This window comes from Cololabis saira, chromosome 3 (assembly GCF_033807715.1).
Source record: "Cololabis saira isolate AMF1-May2022 chromosome 3, fColSai1.1, whole genome shotgun sequence".
NCBI lineage: Eukaryota > Metazoa > Chordata > Actinopteri > Beloniformes > Belonidae > Cololabis > Cololabis saira.
The window spans coordinates 20,113,455-20,133,628 of record NC_084589.1 but is presented as its reverse complement, the minus strand read 5'-3'; the positions used below and the strand labels follow the sequence as shown (position 1 = coordinate 20,133,628).

Below are 20,174 nucleotides of genomic sequence, written 5' to 3'. Positions count from 1 at the left end.
AACGGACCAGTGACTTAGCAGTCTGGTGTGTTGTAGAGTCCCAAGTACTTGTGAGTGTGGATCTCAGGCTGCGGTCTTTTGTCATCTCTGCAGGGGGGGAAAAAGCGGTTTAATATTCTCCAGTCAAAAAGATAATCAGTGAGTGAACGTAGTTCCCTGAAAAAGATTTCTTGGAGTTTCTTGGAGCTGACCAGACATTGATATACTGTATTCTGAATTAGTTTTGTTGTATTTTATCAGCCTAAAAAATATTCTGATATGTCTTTTACTACTTCTTTCTTATTAATAATGTTATTCATTTCTAGATCAATGTAAGGGATTCTGGGTGTTTTGTTTTGGGGCTGTCTAGTCTCTATCTTTTGTTTCCCAAATGGCTGGCTTGCAGTGCAGGTTGTTCACTACCTCGGTGCTGCTTATTTGTTTGTGTTTTTTATAATCAATTCTCAGTATGTAGACAGGGTTAAGGCATTGACCTTGGTTGTATGAAAACCCAAGAAAGAAGTCGTGCAAGCTTAAGAGGACTGTGGCTGCAGAGAATCTCGCACATGCAGAGAGAAAGAAGTTGATCAATAACGAGGCGAGCAGAGCGAGGGGACGAGGAACAACACGAATGATGATGAAAAAGCTTTATGAGATGGGCTGCTTCAAGCTGCGGTCACCTTTTTATGTTTGTCTTCAGAGCTGAACCACAGAGTCTGTTCATCAATATAAAATCTATATTACAAATAATTTACTTTGACAGAAACAAAATACGTAAAATTAAGGATGTTTTGTTTAATCTCTGTTCAATTCTAGGATGAAAATTGGAAGAAAAAAACCCCTGCACACACATATTTATTGTATGTTGGAGAACCTGATCATTTATATTCTTATATAATTACATTATATTACAAAGAAAATTAAAGATGTATTTATCATTTCTCTAAGTAGCAGAATTTAAGTTACAAATAGATGTTGTCTCATTCCTCCTGCAGCGCTGCAGGGAAGTGTTTTTAGTGAAGCTTTGTTTCCTCTTATCTCACACAATGGATAAATGATTATTCTCCTGGGATAACTCTGCAGCACAACTTCAGACATCTTTTGAAGTAAAATATGTCATAGATTTCCTCTGACATCATCAAGAAATCTATACATTAGTTTTTCCACCCATCTAGTCCTGTTTGTACATAAATATAATGATGTTCTTGACCCACAACCTTGAACACAAGTCTTTAAAGCATATAGTAGTGCTGAATGTTGATCGTATATCCATTACTATGAATAGTCCATAATGCTTTGTGTCATTTACGCTATGTGAGGCTTTGAACAACAAGTTACCATCATAAATAACAGCCTAGACATGTGTTCAATATTAATGGATTCATATTTTGTTGATTTACAATGAATCATTATTTCCTCTAACTTCTCAGTAAAAGGTAGTTTTTGTGGAAAAAAAGAAGTCAGCAGCACCCAAATGCAGCAGACCAAGGAAGCACTTTTAGAAGTTTTCTGCACCGGTCCATGAAGGAGAAGAAAGGCAGCAGGGGATTTGGAGAGCACTGGAGAAAGGCAGAGCAGTGGGGAGCGAGTGAATCAGAGTGAGCAGGTGGGAAATGACACTTGGAACCTCGAACCTTGTTTGTGGGGATAAAGTGAGTGATCAGGACGGCTGAGGATTTTAAAAGATCAGCGGCTGAAGGCGAGCATCATGGTGGCCGGGAACCGGAGCAAGCTAACACATAACGGGAGAGTTTAAGACACAAGGAATTTCAGGACTACAGGGAAATTCGTCAGGAAATGGCTTGAGATCAACTAGCTAAAACTGTGAGTGTCATCATAATCTGCCAATGACTGGAGAGAAAGCTGGCGTTGAAAATGCAGGAGTTGGTGGGGAGCAGGTGTACCAGCAGCAGCCCACAAACACGACCCACACAAACAAACAGGAACTCATGAAAACAGAGAGACAGACAAGTGGGGAAGGGGGTGGGATACAAAAAGGAAATGATACAAGGATCCTGATGTGAATTGGAACAGTTTGTGACTTGAAAAGATGTACAATATATTTGGTTTCAGTGCACAGAATCCAGAGAGAGATGAATGAGGGTGATTGACTCACAGAAACTCATTATTGTATTGATAAAATACCTTTCATAGTAAGGCCTGGCCTTTTCACTGGACCTGTTTATTGATGGAGGATAACTGCATCTCTGACTCGATCAGGTGCAAGGAGGTTTGATAAAACATGTTTTCAGTCAATATTGTTTTTCTGTAGCTGAAATATGTCCCTTCAATTGATGTCGAATGTCTTTTTGGCACCAAATCTTCCTGTTCCTGTCGTTGTCTATACTTTACAAACAGAGATCCTGCTGGTCACTTACTGGCAGAAGATTTTAAGGAGAAAAAGTAATTTGTTTCCAAGAAACACATCAGATTGAAGTGCCCATCTTACTTCAGGCAGTTTTCTCCCAGAATTCTGATGGAAATCTGAATCTGAACGCTTTGACTTTTCCTTCTGTCTCAGGCTTTCAAGCGCTTCAGTATTTGAGTTATTTTGTCCTATCTTACTCTGCACACCCCATCATGTGACTGCTCTGCACACATGTACTGTAATACAGTGTCATGATGAAATGAAAGTGCAATCTTAAAGGAGCATTTTTTTTTTTGCAAGCATCATAATTCTGTCTCCATAAAAGCCTGCAACAAACCATGCATGTAACAGGGCTGCAGGTGTTTGTGGTATATATGATGGTATTGATCGTCTCATAACTGGCTGGGTCATAAAAGCCTTCTCCTCTGTCAGTGTACACTTGCAGTAAAAAGGCAGGCCAGTCATGCTTCTGCTGACTGACTGCAGCGTTGCTGGTTGTAGTAATCCCGACTGGACTTAAAGGTGTTTCCTCATGCAGTGATGCCAATAGAGCATCATTATTTTCCCTGTAAATGCAGGTCATTGCATCCTGAGCGCTGGCTGAGAGCTGTACTCTGTGGACCACAAACACTCTGCAAGATCAACAAGGTGCTAACAGCACTTAATCCCTCATGAACCTCACAGCGAACACATTCCTATCACGCTCCCACTGCCAAAAGTAAAGCATTGTACTTATCTTGATCAAGTGGAATGAGGAAATCTTGACTCCAGACCTATTTTAATACTTACCAAATCTGTAAAATATGTCTGATTTGTGATTTGCGTCATGGTTATTTCAGACTTTCAGTTTCAAATAACACAACTGAAAATATGAGGGTGACGTAGGCCAGTGAGGGCACGAGATGCCACGGCACAGAGGACATTTACTTTGCTCTGCTCTCGCCAGTGAGGACGGCCTGGCGGGAGCTTGCTGACATCCTCACCTTCACACTATAGAAGCTGAGGGATTCTCTTACTGCTATAGATGCTGCTTAAGGGCTGCAGGCAAGCTGTATCACTGATTGCTGCACTGCTGCAACAACAACAAAAGAAGCCTATCTAGAAATGAGCCTAGTATTCCATAAATCAAGTCAAAATTGTCTTATTTTAAGCAAAAAGAGTTTTATTAATGAGGTAAAAGTTTTATTGAATAGGATTCTTCAAATTAGAAATATAGTATAAAATAGTCTTTACATTTTCTTGAAACAAGGCTTTTTTTAAATACGTTCTTAGAAATTAATTTTGTCGGTGTGACTAGTTGACTGTGGCTGATTCTTTTACCAGCAATAAGATTGTTTTTGGTTGTTTGTTTTTTTTAACAGCCTTATCAAAGGTTCACCATAATGTTTCGAGGAACTTTAAACCCTTATTTTTCCACATTTATGTACAAGTAGCTGAATGGTAAGGCAGGCTGCTGGATGTCTCTCCCCGTCACTGAATATTTCTGACATTTTTCAGTGGGTTAATGAGGTGTTGAAGGGTAAAGCCGTAGATGTCAAAGAGATGGCGGAACAATTTACGGAGCACATTCTCTCTGTTCTGGAGAGTGCTTTTGATTAAATTACAAAATGCCTGCTTCAAATAACAAAAACATAAAACACACGGAGGACAGCTTGTACGTGTCCATGGGTACATATCTCAGGATCTAGTTCTGAGTCTCACAAATTGAAGTCTAAAACAAAGACATATTAACTTGAGCCAAAGTGATGTTTCGTCCACTTGGGAGCAGCACTTAAAACTGTAAATACCACGTAGAACTGCTGTGTTAAAGTTTCTAATGATCTGATGAACGTTTTAACATAATCAACAGTTTTCTGTACCACGCCCTGATAATCAAAGCAGTTGGAAGATATGTTTGACATCTAAATTTCACTGAAGTTAAAAAAAAAAAAATGTCAGACATAGCACACCGTAAAGCAGTGCAAGAGCTGCAAAGCTTTGTTTTGTTTTGTTAGGTTTCCTGGTTCATTTCCATTTTCTTTTTATGTTTTGAAGTTGTTTGTACAGAAAAATGGTTCCCGCAAGAAGATAAGTCAAGATCTCTTAAAAGAGAGTGTGTTTGGTTGACTGGAGAAAAGAGAAAAGCTCAATGGCGAAAATATTTGTAAGGAGGATACATTTTGTGTTCTTTTTCAGAGGTTTAGACTTTGGACTGGAGCGTGATCCTGGCCAGATATCCTCACTCTTTCCTTTTTAAGATTTGGTCTGGTTTTCTCTGGATATGACTCTGATTTCCTGGGAGCACTACAGTACAGTACCAGTAGAGGCTGCAGAAACTGCAACGTAAGCAGAGCAGCAACCAAACTCGTGTCAACACAAGACATCCAGGTGTGCGGTGGAGTAGGATCGCTGGTGAACGGCTGTTTCTCCGAGGTGTTAATAGCGATTCTGCAGCCATCAAGGTTGTTTTCACATGCACGAGTCATCACATTATTCCAACAAAGCTGGACATGGTGTTTCACTTTGAATCAGACCAGAAATGTAGAAACAAGGTCAGATAGCAGCGAATCCATGCAGATGGTACTTCTGATTAGTTTTTGGTTTTAGATGTGATTTTATGTCAGCTCAACTCTTTGCACTGAGAAAGTCTCCTGTTACAGTGTCAGTTACAGCTTTAAATTAGATCAGAACATTAAGATGACAGTCCATTCAGATTCTTAATGGCTGCTTATGCAACATCCCCAAAGGGGAAGCTTCAACTGCTAAGAGATTATTTAAAAATGTATTTGCTTTTAAAACATTTTAGTTTTTAAGCTATGAATCAAATCAGTTCAATAATACTTATTACTTGGCTGAGGAAACCAACAAATTGCATCATGTAGTTTGTTTGTAAATGAAAATGATAACTTTGTCATATTTTATTGACTACAGGTTAAAAAAAAATAGGGAAGCGTATACAATAGTCCAGGAAATTCCCTCGGTCTCCATTGATTATGATTCTAGTGAGAACAGTCTGTCGGACTGTCTGGGGGCCGAATAATAGAGACATGAGAGCTGAGGATGATGGAGATGCAGCCGGTCAGGATAATGAGGGCCAGGATGGGAGATAAGAAGGATGAGGGAATTGTGGAAGATGTGTACAAGATACCTGGCTGCACAAAATGTCTGCAGCAGCAACTTTGATGTTTTCTAGGAGCCTGGAATGTAAATGTAGAGGGAAAACCCCCAGTAGATTTCTTTGTAGGGTTAGGATTTGTTTGATTGAAACATATATCCTTAGTACAATGAAACACTAATACCAGCCCTACAACCATGAATACATAATGAGATGACGTCCCTCTTGTTAGAAATATTTAAAAACACAGTCTTAGCTTCGGTATAAGCCTCAGTCCTGCAATGTTAAAACCTGCAGAAATATGTTACCATGTTTTTCAAAGCATGAAAGGTAAAAGTTTTCACAGATTTACCATAATATATCATTTAATAAAAGTCAGATAAGTTTCATACTGTTTTATGTTGCGTGCTCAGGCACATGTAGTCCCCTGCAGTCTGTGTAACTGAAGCAAAAGAAATCAGATTTTTGTTTTCAAAAAATTTTTTTTTGATGCAGGCTTTCATAATTCATGCTTCAGAGTGCTAGACTGGAGGAGTTCAAGTATTTTGGGTCCAGTCCAAGAGTGAGGGAAGAATAAGATGGGACTTTGTTCTGCTGTGGTGAAAATGATACTCGCGCTTTAGGGGTCGATCTACTGTATTTTCCTGTGGCTCACGTAGTCAGGAAACTGGACTCGGAGCAGAGTCTCTGCTCCTCCACACAGAGAGGAGCCAGTTGAGGTCGTTCTAATTAGGGTTCCTCCGGGACATCGCCCCGGGGAGGTGTTTCAAACCTGGAAGGAGGCCCTAAGCCAGACCCAGGACATGGAGGAGACATTAAATCTCCTGGCTGGCCGAGGAACATCATGGTATCCCCCCTGTGCATGCGAACATTGTTTTGCTTGAAATCTCCTGCATCACTCTGTGACCGGAGTAGGCTGCAGGGAAGTTGTCATCAAACACAAGAAAAAGTGTGAACAAAAAATAAGAGATGACTAAAGAAACCACTCTTGAATAAAATGAAAGCAGGCTGCCGTTTAATTATCGTCTCTACCATTTCACTCAAGATTCTCAAAATATGTACCTGAAGTGGAGTTTATTCAGAATATACCTGAAATTAAAAAGTAACATTTTAACACTGAAAAAAAAATGTAATAAATGATCATTTCAATTACAGGACAGAAATCTAGTTGTTATGCAAAAGCAAAGACAGAGAAATTAATTAGTAATAGAGGAGAGAGATGCTTTTGTTCCATCTGGATGGCTGTCATCGTCTGTGTTTGGCTTCGGCGTTACACCCACCGTGCGGGGAGCGGTCCCACAGTGCAGCCGATGAAGGGAAAACATGACACGAAATGAGTTTTCCATCGTGGCTCTTAGATGGAGAGGGGCAGTCTTAGTTGGAGCAGTCAGAGGGGAGGCGTTGCTGGATGTTCTCTAGGACATTGTTTCGTTCAGCATCTCAGGCACCTGAAGCTGATTTCTCTTCCAAAAATGAAATATGTCGAGAGGTTTAAGTTAGCTTGAACCTCTCGACAGATTTCATTTTCTTTTTCTTTTCATTTTTCTTTTATCTCTCATAGATGCCTGGCAGATTCAGTGTGAAACAATAAATCGAGCGTCACATTTTCTCCATCCAGTTTGTTTCTTTACATGCAAGACTTAGATAGATAATATTTTCTGTGCTCAGTATGCATGGTGGTGTTTTATTTAATCATTTAGGCTGAATGAAAAACAATATGATCTTATTTCCTTTTTTTTCAAAGGCTATTTGCCCAAGGTAACCCTTTTATTCTTCAAACTCCACCGGATCACGCATCCTCATTGTCATGCTAATGTAATGATGATGCTGCAGAAGGGTACTTTGTCCTCAGGTATAAACTGTCTATGACCAACACACAATCAGATATCACTCCCCTGAATGCTGATGGAGGCAGCACAGGTGCACATCACTGCTATTATGCTGCTATTTGACTGTCAGAAACAAAAGCCATCCTCTCCTCTTCTCTCACTCACTTGTTTCCTGTGAAGACAATAGCTGTGACTCTTCTTGTCATTTCTGTAGCAAAAACCCATCACTCAGTAGTCTGTAGTGCAGTTTTCTGCTACAAATGGACTCTCGGTCACTAATCAGCCTCAGCATGCTAGAGAATAAGGGTGGTTTTCAGCTGGAAACTTTTCTGAAATACAGTTGATTACAAACTTATTGACACATGATCCAAAATTTGTAGTTGATGCCCAGAAATGATTGGAGAGAGTGATGAAGTCCCTGTTTTGTGTTGCTCCCATTACCTTCCCAGGTAATTTTCGTAGTTATATCCAACCAATTTGCTCCAATTTACTGCATCAGATTTTCAGTTTCTAGCGGACGGTTGTTAATTTTTTCCAGATGTTACACTCATCCGTACCTCCTCTGGCATTTCCACAAAAAAAACCCAACACATTCTGCTTATAACAGTCTGCTGGAGCTGCATCCACGGCCAGCATGCCCACAGCCGGCAAGAACTGCGACAAGTATCATGAATAACGTTGTTTTTAAATGTAACCAATTCAATTCAGGTTATTTATTTAGCTCCAGTTCGCAATAAAACTCATCTCAAGGCATTTTACTGGGAAAGCAAACAAGTTCAATCTTCCAATTACGTAGAGTAAAATCCTGTTATATTATAAAACTCCAATTAAATCCAGTTTCTTGTAATTATGTTCATATAGTGGTGGAGAGAAATAAAAAATAACTCCAGCTGAACCAGACTCAGTGAGTGCCACCTTCTGGCTCCACCAGTTGGGGAGATGGGAGGACAGAGACACCAACAAACACAAAAACATCTGTTTATGGATGCCCACTAGGAGTGAAGGAAACAGTCCTTGGCCCATAAAATACCACTGGGTAAAGTCACAAACATGCAGCTCATTTACAAACAGCTTTACATATTTGTCATTTCTGATTTTACTTTTTTTTTTAAACTTTCTGGCTGTCATATGACTCTGGCTAATAAATCTCAAGGTAAAATTTGGCACATCATCATTTATTTTTGATGTGTTCACTCGACCACACAGCTGCTGTTCTCCTTGTAGCCACTGGAGGCCCTCGCACTTTCTCCCCAATCACAGTGAACAGTTACACCCGTTCACACTCGACTATTGCCGATGAAGCCTAGGTATTATTAATATGCACAGCAGGATGCTCTTGATTTTCAAGGTGATTTTTTTTTAATGTAAACCTGTTTCCCTTTTTCATGGGAGATCATGACCTCTGAAGACAGATCTGTGTAGTCTTCTCTCAAAAGTTTCTTTTTTCACTTTTCACCCAGTTTCCTTCGGTTCTTGCAGGAGATAGGCTGCAGTAATCTACCACCCTGTTCTCGGCAGCTCTCTAGCTCCAAAGCCAGCAGTTACAGTAGAGATATTAAGGATACTATTTCTCTCCAGGCTTGTATTGTCTGCTTTGCACTCGTGCGTGGTTTAATATGAGAAAATAACAAAATACACACCTTGAGGGAAACATAACTTCACTGGCTGCTTTTTGGTATTATTACTCGCAGCTCATTCATGGATAACTTCAAAATATCTCAATTTGAAGGCTCATTATGGTTTCATTTTCTACTAATAAAACAAATTTGTTTTTCATTTATTTGTTAATGCTCCAGTTTGTTCTGGAGATAGCCCCTAACTTAATCTGAAGCTGAAGCATGCCATGCAGACAATGATTCAGAGATTCAGTGGCTTTCTGAGAGCTGCAGCAGATGTGCCTCAGTCTCTGCTGTTTTCTCAATGTGAGCTGTAGATACACATATTTCATGCAAAACTTTGGTATCCACATTTATCCTGTATTTAAAGTAGTTTGAAATACCTTAAGAACATTTAAAGCCACTATATGTAGTAATACCACTTCTGAACACATGGGGGTGTACATATCAGCGGCGTTGCCAGAAGAACCACAGACAGTATGGTGCTTATGCGTGAAGGTGTCCGGCACATCCTGTAATACCAGTTCAGGTTAATCTTCAGGAATTTTAGGAATTAGTCTTTAAGTTTTTTAGGAATCATTGTTTAGCTTTCCTGCTATCCCATCCTTTCTTTTGGGAAAAACCACCCAAAGTAACTGTAGACTCCCTTCCCGGTTGTGTCTTCCAACAACTGTGTATTGCTTTACAGCACAATGTTATCCTTCAACAACGATGAAACTAACTCACAAAGCTTCAGTGGACGTCATGGCAGAATTGACCTCCACAATGTTCCTTAGTGCTTCTATGATACGAAAGGATATTTTTGAAGAACTTTTGGGATTCAGACATGCGGTCAATCTCTTCATCGTTATCACCAGGACAGAGTAAGACTCAAAAACTAGCTATTTAATCATGAAGATTTTCCATTAGAATAAATAACAGCCTCATAATAATTTGATGCTGGTGTTCTTGAACCTGTTCCCAAAATGCTTAACTATCTATTTTAAACAAAAATATTACAACAAAGATGAAGCTCGATGCTTCGTTTTAGTTTTAGTCATAGTCTGAATGTTTTGTAAACAAATGGCCTCGGTTCGCGGGATGAAAAAGGAGTAGGAGCTGCAGCCACAATCATAATGACACAGACTAACAGAGCACAACCAGTCCACAAGGAGATGGATGACTCTATTTTGACCTGTCATAATAAGAATATATCTCAACGTTTTTGCAAACAGAGCTACAATGTACGATATCAGGACGTTAGAGTCATTTTTAGCAGCAGAAATAACAGTAATTTATATTTTCTACCTTCTAAGACTGTTGGTGTTTGTCATACTGGCATATCTTTGTGTCATTCTTTATGTCTCTCACACACAAACAGACTGTCAAGGTGACAACAACAGCTGCTACACAATTCCAGCATGTAACACGACTACTTCCATCTCTCCTTGTCCTCCATCTGTTGTGATACAACATTCATCAGGGAGAGCCGCATCATCTTGTGTATTTTGTACCTGTTTAAGGGGCTCCACAGCTGTCAAAGTGAGTGAACAAAACTGCTCTCGTTATTTTTCTTCCTGCAGCACAGAACTTGGTGAATTCACAGAGGAAAAAATACATTTGACCTTTCGTGTGCGAATCACAAGCCCTTAGGTCTGGCTCTGTGTTGGGTATGAAATGTTTACAAACAGAAAGATATATTTTATTGAGTGTGACCTGCCGATACCAATTTCGCTGGTTTAGGTTTTTCAGAAACAATTTTTATTTTATTTTACTTTTTATTATCCTTATTTTTAATACAAAAAGCTCCACATATTTAAAACAATGTTTTGCGTCATGGTTTTTATTATCTATCATTATCTACTTTTTAAAAATTCATAATAGTAACAGTAGTTGTATAGTAATTTGCTGCAATTTATAACTTCTTTTTATTATTATAGACAGTTTTATAACAGTAGACTCTCTGATTTTAAAACTAGGTTGTGATCAATAACTCTGGCGGGAGTGAACTGTAGCTTCTCTTCGGTGTTGCTGAACCATTTCTGAAGCACATCCAGCTGTGTGGTTTTAAAAGGAACCCTGCATATTAAGACATGTAGGTCTTAAAAGATAAATGTTGGTATCAATTATAACAATGTGATATAAAAAACCTTGTTGATGTCTTCGTTTTTATAAAATTTGAAAATATAATTTAACATGTAGGTCGCCATTGTTTTTTACGTTCTGGGTAGTACGTCACACGGTGGCTCCTGCTAACCCCCGTCCACTGTTCTGACACCCAGAAACAGATGAAAACACAGCTAAACAGGTGACGGCGCACCAGAAACACAGATGAAAACACAGCTGAACATTAAGGTGACGGCGCACCTACAAAAAAGTAAAATAAAATTAAAAAAAAGTGCAGCCCCATACAGCATGAACTATAAAAACACCATAAAACTCAGATAGACTAACAGACCACACATTTCAACTAGCAGATAACCGATGCTACAATAAAAACCCCAGCCAGATCTGGCGTCATTAAATTAAATAAAGATGTTCTTGCCTATTTGAAGCGAAGTCTGCGCCTCCCGTTTCGTCAAAGTCCCGGGCCAGTCCCCTCAGCGTCGGGTCTGTCATCACCCAGCACCGAGGCCGGTTTTAGGGGGGAGAGGGGGGGCTATGCCCACTCAAACGTGCATATTGCCCACCGGCGTCTCCATCCCGGCGGCGGCAGCGAGAGCGGAGAGCGGGTGGCGGAGCGCTGCGGGCTGTAGAGCCCCGGCTACGCCGTCTACGCCGTCTACGCCGTAGGCTACGCCGTCTACGCAGGAGCCTAATGCACTGGTAAGATGCGCACAACATTGATCATTTTTGCAGATCTCCCGTGCATCACAGAACTTTGATCCAGTTTGCCTGAACCGAGACGTCTTATGGGCTCCCTCGTCAGCCTCCACGGCCGGGAGAGAGCTGCTCAACTATGTTTTAGATACCTGTCCCAGTTAAACTAATGGGGCTTATCTTCCCAGAGCCACCGTCGTACGTCATCGCCCCCAGAATACATTGCGCAGGTAAAACATGGCGCCTCCCGCAGGTCAAAATATGTAATAAACATTGTAGATTTTTAAAGCAATTAGATTATTTTATGTGTTTCTAACAACATATTTTAGTATAAGAGAACAATTGTGGCTAATTAGGGACTACATGTCTTAATATGCAGGGTTCCCTTTAATAATATACAGTCATCAATAACTGAAGCGGATCAATATATTTAATCAAAGTTTTCCAAAGACAAGAATTGATTCTTTCATACCATGTAATTATATTTTGAATCCACTTCTAGTGTTGCTACTGTATATTATCATTTTGTACCATATCAGGTGAATTTATAAAATGTTTTTTCTTTATATAAATTCACCTCTATTGAATTCCATATTAAAATGTGAAACTTTGCATTAGAAATAAACTTATTTAAATACTGATTCAAAAAACGGTTTGCTCCATTAGATTTCACATCCAATAAGGCTGTCAATCAACTGACAACTGTCAATCAGTCGTATTACAAACTTAATTTAATGCTTTTTATAAATTGTCCTGGCATGGTACAAAACATTCAGCCCCTTCATTGATGTCATGGGTGTGAAATCAAACCATTGAGACATTTTAACATGGGAGTGAGTGGAAATTGATTCGCTTTTTGATTTGCTCCTTATCTTTCAGTGTTTAGTGAGTTTTTAGTGTTTTAATTGCTTTTATTGCTTGCTTTGAGCCAGTGGAAACGAAATTGCGTTCCACTTGTACTTGGACTTTTGGAATGACAATAAAGTGAACCTTGAATCTTTGAACCTTTTGCAGCTTCTATCGGCCAATCAAGGAACTGCAACGAATCGAAGTTCCTCATGACTGGCAACTCAGAAGTTTGATGGTTGATTTGATGGTTTGATGGTTGGTACTCAGTTTGTGCTCATTGGTACTCCCTTTGTAAACCCATGTCCCTGAGTTTCAGTTCTGTCTTGACCCTCCTGTTTCCCATCTGCCCTGATTGTGTGCACCTGTGTCTCGTTATCCTTTATGTATTTCTAGACCCCGTCCACACGTAGCCGGGTATCTGCTAAACCGAAGATATTTTCCTACGTTTGGACCTGTCATCCACATGAAAATGCAAATAAAGGAATGTTTAAAAAAACTCCGGGCAAAGTGAAGATTTTTGAAAACTCCGTTTATGTAGATGCGTGTAGACAGAGACAACCGCAGTTTTGCGTTTTCGAACGTCACATTATGCGCCAAAACAACAACAAATCTGCTCTGACGTGCGACCTTTGTTTCCTACAGAACTACAGATGATCCAGCATCTGTTCTCCAAGCTATTTATTAAATAAATGTTCTCTGTTCTTGACCACCGCTTACTGCGTTACACCGACACAGAGCCTACGCCGTAGGGTACGCAGCGACGCGCACCCTACGCCGTAGGCTACGGCGAAGGGATGCGTCGATAACGCGGCAGCTCCGTGGTGACCGAGAGGGAGACGCAGCTTCCCCGGGAGCCGCAGATGATCTACAGTATAGAATGCTTATGAATGTGGTCGAAAACACAGATCTTCGGTTATGTGTGGAAGGGTTTTTTTTTTTAAAACGATGTAATGTGGATACAAATTATTTTATAAACGGAGGGGGGAAATATTCGGTTTTAAAAATACCCGGCTGCGTGTGGACGGGGTCCTAGTCTTGTCTGCTCCTCGCTGGTCCATACTGTTTACTCCCTCCGTGTTTTCCCCATCAGGTTTTTCATAGTTGGGATTCTTGTTTTAAGTTCTGTTTTTTTTAATCCTGTTCAGCAGCGCTTATGGTTTTGTTTTTGTTGAATAAATCCTGCTTTTTGTGAACTCCTGCCTCCCGCTCTCCTGCGTTTGGGTCCTCATCAAACCATTACTGACACCGGAGACCCGGCATCACCTTAACAAATCTATGATTTCATCACCAAAACAATACGTGAAAGAGAATATTCTGTAACATGTTAATATTCTCCAGCAGCTCCTCCATCATGGAGGGGCTGATGGACCTGGCAACCATGGCTAACACTGACTGACATAATGTTGTGACGTTCGAGTCAGCATCACGTGCCTGCTTGCCCATTTCCAACATGACGCCCCACATTATGAATAAAAAAGAGACATGAAAACTGCTCTTCAGAAAACCCATGGCAAAACGTTGTGGATCATCTGTCCAACAATATTTGAGTCTATGGTCAGAAAAAAATACATTCCACATTACCATGTTGCTCCTGCTACGTGTATACGCAACTTTGACCAGAATGTAATTGGTAAAAAAGTGATGAGTGGTTTTGACTTTCTGTTGTTTGTCTTGTGTCCAACAAACACAATCTCACAGAAGTGAATCTCTAGGCGACAATCATTCATGCAATACGTTTATAATCTCACATGACACAAATAAACACAGCGGTGCCTCAGATAATAAAAATCCTTTTAAGTAGAATGTCAATACCCCTGAAGGAAAACAGGATTTCTTTTCTTTCGATCACAATTTCCATATTAAGGCAAGATTCTCACACATGCACACACACACACACACACACACACACACACACACACACACACACACACACACACACACACACACACACACACACACACACACACACACACACACACACACACACACACACAGACACACATACAAAAATAAACTGTATTATAGTGCTTTGTTTGATAATGAAATGGCCCCTGCAGGAGCTCTTCCTATTTCTCCATCTTCACGCTTATACCTGAATATGCAGAAATTCTCCCCTTCCATACTTTTCATTTTTATTGAGGTGATAGAAAGACAAAAAGAGCTGACAGACTTGTATTTTTAATGTTATCCCTAGGTCCCTAGTTTTTGCTGTGGTCTTTGGTTTCCATCACACATATCCGTCCACACTTCAGTTTCATGCAGCACCAGTACAGAAACACAAATGGACTGTTGAAAATGACTTTGAATGTACAAACTGTACAAACGTTCACAGATTCAGCTTTTTAGTCAAAATTCCATTTGAGTTTTACTTTTAGCAAAAATTGCACGTAAAAGGTTATATTGTGATGTGAAATATTTGAGAATTTGATAAATTTGCAGACATATAGTCGGGGAAATTTCCATTAAAATATCCAATAAAATATGTGTCAAAACCAGTGTCACAGAGTGTTTGTTTTTTTCTGTAAACACGAGCTCCAGCAGGTGCAGGAGAGTGATAATACGAAAAAGACTGAGAAGATTGAAACTTGGCTGCTTTGGTGTTTAATCATGCTCCTGGTTAGTGGCTCAGCCCAGCCTATTAAATGTTTTCAGCACTCCTGAAAGTCTCTGAAGACGGCAGCTCTTGAGGGATACCAGACTCCATGCAATCAATAATGTAACGACCACAGGACTTCTGGGGGCAATACAAACCGTGTCACCTGTCTTCGTTTTAATAAATGGCTGGATGAAGTTCAGCAGACTGGCAGAGTAAAATCTTGAACGGACTCTGTATTTAACTATTGAGTTTTGACGGCACAGTGACTCACCTCTGTTATTTCTCGCACTGTTATTTGGCCTCATTATTTTCAAGTGATGAAAAAAAATGCAGCCCATCTCTGACTGAACAATGGATGGATGATGCATTTGATGTACTGCTCTGTTCCCGTCAACAGTTATTGGCTGATCAAGAACTGCATTTTAGCAACGTTCAACAATATGAGCATAGTACCAGCTGTTTGCACACATTTACCTTTGACCTCATTATTGCACTTTACTGTTGTTTTATGTATTGTACTTTGCTATGTTTTTAATTGATTGCCATGTTTTTATTGTCCTTTGTACAGCAACTTTGAGTATCCTGAAAGGCGCCTTTAAATAACATGTATTATTATTATTATTAGTAGTAGTAGTAGTAGTAGTATTATTATTAATATTATTATTATTTTTTATTTTATTTTTTAGCAGGCTGAGACCAAATAATGAAAGAAAAATCCACAGACGGACAGAATGAACTGAAAAATGTGACGGTAGTAGTAGTGAAGTAATGGGCAAGAGGCAGGAAGGCTTCAGAGCAAATGGTTATGCTATTAATATACCAGCTACTTTGACATCTTCTCTCTGATGAGTATAGGTGGATTTACAGATTTAATCTTTAATTAAATCTTTAACCAACGCTTGAATGAGCAATAATTTGTTGGAAAGGGTGTCTGGGACAAAACAATCTTCATGACTGCCAGTTGGTTTCTGTCTTGTTTTGGGATAATTGATGCTGTGAGGATTTTCCACAACTGTGCCATGAGTTATTAGCTGTAATGATGCTCAAGAGGGAAATTGAAACTAACAATACGCAATTATGCCGAAGGAGCCGCAGGCAAAGACCTGTATCTAGTCTCCTTCATGGTGTTGATATTTAATATGCTGCAGCATTTTACAATATCAGTAAAAAGCCTGTCGCTCAGATTGACGGCCGTCCACCGTTATATGAGCGATAAGAGATGAGACTGTGGTTGAACTCAAGACTTTAGTATGAGACCAGTAATCTGACACCGAGTCAGGAGGAGGGAGAGGAGGTGGAAAAAGACACGATGGAGGAAAGACGGCAGATGTTTCTTAGGGTAGGTGGAATCCCTTCAAGGATTAATGTCACAAGACCTTAAGCTGAAGCTCTTGGTAACAATTAGGTGTAGTTTGATGGTGGTGTTGCACCCGGCACAAACTAGTCACTCAAAGGTGATTGTCGGTTTTTATTAAAGAGGCACTCTGGTAAATTATTATCAGAGAGGGAGTAATGGATCCAGTGCCAAGTTTCTCTTCACATCTTAAACTTGGTTTTGTTTTTGTAAATTAGAAATTGTTGGAATATATTACAGGGGTGGACACGAGTCTGGAGAGGGAAACGATGGTACACTCTCAACTAAAATGTTTTACTACTTGAATTAGGTTAATACAGTTTCAAATGGACTACACTATGCCTTTGTGTATTTATTTTCTCAGTCAATATTTTATTTATTACTTTTAAATATACAGAACAAAAAAAAGCGATAACAATCCCAACCATTACCCATTTCTACCCACACCGCTCCTCCAAAACAGGAAGAGGGGAAAAAAACAAACTGTTCCCTGACATGAATTTCTTTAACCATCTGAAGAATCATATTGTACTTAAAAAGTAAAATAACTATTCAGATACAAGGTTGAGGTGTCATGAGGGTCATGCCTTTGTTTATTTAACAATTATGTTTATTTATTTTGTCAAGATATATAATACCTTAGACTTAAAAGAGTCTGTACATTGTTTCTAAAGTGACTGGAAATGTAATTATTATGACAAGGTACATAGATTCATGCAAGAAATGAGGTGCATCTTTGCCACTGGTGAATTACAGGCTCTTGATTGTCTAAACATCTCTTGATTTCACCTCAGTGCTAGTTGCTGCTGCAAGTTGAGGACTTTGGTAATCAATGAAATTAGCTGGTTGCTATGTTTGTCCACCACTTTTGGAATTTCACCTGCAGAACACGACACTCCCATCAGCACCATTTATTAAATCTTTATTCGCCTGGCAAATCTGGCCCACCGTGGCCACCTCCTTTCTGGGACGGTGGTTTTTGCTACAGTTGGTAGCCTGTTTGTAGCTGATCGCTTCCTGGTGAATACTTGATTTTAACAATTTTGCTTGTATCTGCATTTATTCTAACTTGTATCAAGGCCATTGGAGACTGGGGATGTGTTGAGTGTAATTGCCTGTGTGGATGCACATTGGTGTTTTGGGTTTAGTAGCACTTGAAGCTGACTCTGCTGGGAGTCCAGGTACCTTCACCACCATTAAATGCAGTGCCTTCCAACCTGATTTTACCCTGTGCTCATGCAATAACACTTAGAAGTGATGAAACAGACTTTAGTTTGTGGACCTACATATCCACTAAACTCATGGGAGTCAGTCTGGTTTAACACAACCTGCAAAGGAAATGATCCAGTCTACAGCCTTAAAACCAGAGTAATTATTCTTTATTTCAGAGCAGGTCCTCGTGTTCCCTCGCTGTTTGGTGACTGAGTTAAATCTGGCATATTTGGTCTGACACTTTATTATATGTTCATTAAAATTATTCTGCAGTGTCTGGTTCCAGATAGAGGTTACATCCCCTTAATATTCGTTTCAACTTAAGTGTCACAATGCTTTAAAAAAAAAAAAAAAGCAATTATATCTCAGCATAATTGCCTTTTTCTTCTAAATTACACCAGTTATGCCACTTTAAGTTGACTGATATGACAGGAGGAATTCAAGTCTTTCACAGCCTCTGCTCTCTTTCTTTACCCCTGTTTGGCACCACACGTCTCAAATCCAGACATCCTCTAAAACCATTTAGAAAGCAGAGTTGTTTTCTGACGTTGCTTTGTCCTTATTCATGTCTCTCTCAAGGGAAGTGGCAATTAAGAAGAGGCTGTTTCCTCCTCCTCCTCCCTCCTTTCTCCTTTCTCCTTTCTTCCCTTCTGCCCTTTGCCTTCTTTGTGTCCAAACAGAGCTGTGCCATTTAAGAAATATCTTGCATTTTTGCTGACTTTTCTCCTCCATAGAAGTTCAGGATAAAGAAGACTGAAACTTTATTAATCCCCTTCTCCTTCTTCTTTTCAGGGCAGATGGAAATCGCTCCACCTACTAAAGCCCAGTTAAGATATGGTAAGAAGTCTATTTTTTGTTTTTATTCCTGGTTATATGTTTCTTAAAAAATGGCAGTGCGGTGCTCATTTAACCCTTGCAAGGTACTATGGGTTAGGAAAGCCCTCTGAGGAGCTAAGGGCCTTCGCTGTGGCTCGGTACAAACGACCCGCACCAGAGCGCCTTGCAAGGGTCAACAACCAGGAGGAGTTAATAAGAAACAAAAGCACAACATGGCTCAACATGATGAAAGTATTCGGAAGTTTTTTACTGCTTTCACCCAATTAATAAATGAGCACAAGATTACCACAATTAGGAACAATAAATAAATAACCAAGAGCATACATCAATAGTCAGGGTTTAAATCGGCGCTATGATGTATGGTTTTATGGTTTCTTCTGGTTTTATTTGTTGTTTGGCTGTTTTTGCAACATCGTATCATAATCCTAATGTGTTCTGACTTTGCCAGAAGTAATACATCATACGCTGCAAGGAAGCAGCTGCGCAGTCTGCAGTATGTGAGAAGCACCCAGATGGTTTGAAGGAAATATAATTTTGTTAATGTCACCTTTAACATTTCACATTAAGTAGCTGCTCTGCAAAAGGTCTCTTGTGAAAAGAAGTGTTCACCAATGACATTAACAGACAGATTGCAGCAAGTTGATGTTCAGCAGTGAGTCTTGGCTGTTAAGAGGAATTATCCCCAAATAGAGAGCAGATAGTGACAGTAGGCTACAGATCGCTGCGTGGTAGGCAAACGTTTAATGACAATTCGTTCCACCCCGAAGAGGTAGGAGCGTGGACAGCACATGGCCCAAGAAATGGATAAATCTGACTTTGTTGCAGTAAGGTGGAGATTAAATGAATGTTTCAATCCAGTTTCAAAAAAACAACAGGAAAAATTTCCAAAAAGTACGTTTGACAGCTCAGAATTATTTCTTTGAGTAATTTCAGCTGTAGTGACATGGTCCCGCCTCTTATCCTTCTTTTTTTAAATTCAATTTCAAAGTATGAAACTTACTGAGCATGGGCAGAGTCAATATCACTTTAGTGGTTGTGTTACTCCAACATCCCCCCAGCTGTTAATGTCGACTCAAAAGAAACGTTACCAAATCAAGCTGTTGCAAAAAGGGGTTTCCATTACACTTTTGCGATTCACTGGATTATGAAAACATCTGAAAAACCACCTTGTGAAAGCGTAAAAAGTCTCTGTGATATTTGGCAGTTTTTTCGAATTAGAGCCGGTTCCATCACAGGTTTTCTTTTGTGATATTTAGGTTTTGCGCAAATCTGGGGGGTAATGGATACGAATAGTGTCTTTTGTGATGCCACATTAAAGACGCGTGAGAGGCATCCACGTTTTTCAACTAAAGTCATCCATACTCGAAACACTGTCAACTGACACATTTGAGCTCTGGCTCAACTCGGAGGAAGAGCGTCTCCATGGATGGATACATGGAAATTGGTAAACTGATTTGTACAATAAAAAGGCAGGGATTCTAGCTTGTAAATAAGACTTATTCAGGCAGTTTCTAATAAATTATGTTGAATCATTTCCCTGAATCTTCTGCCTGTGCAGAACATGTCCTTGAAGTTGTGGTGTACGTGGGGTGTAAGATGTTATACCACTGATTATTTCCACTGAGATTACAGTGTGAAATC

At 39.7% G+C, this 20,174-nt stretch overlaps 1 protein-coding gene across 1 annotated transcript in view; it reads left to right on the top strand.

Moving 5' to 3' along the window:
* LOC133426993 (transmembrane protein 65-like) overlaps window positions 1-20,174 on the top strand; it is a 35,629-nt gene that overhangs the window by 2,409 nt on the left and 13,046 nt on the right. The window contains exon 3 of the mRNA XM_061716427.1: window positions 18,489-18,533. Within this exon, the coding sequence (XP_061572411.1) occupies window positions 18,489-18,533 (45 nt within the window). The remainder of the gene's footprint in view (window positions 1-18,488; window positions 18,534-20,174) is intronic.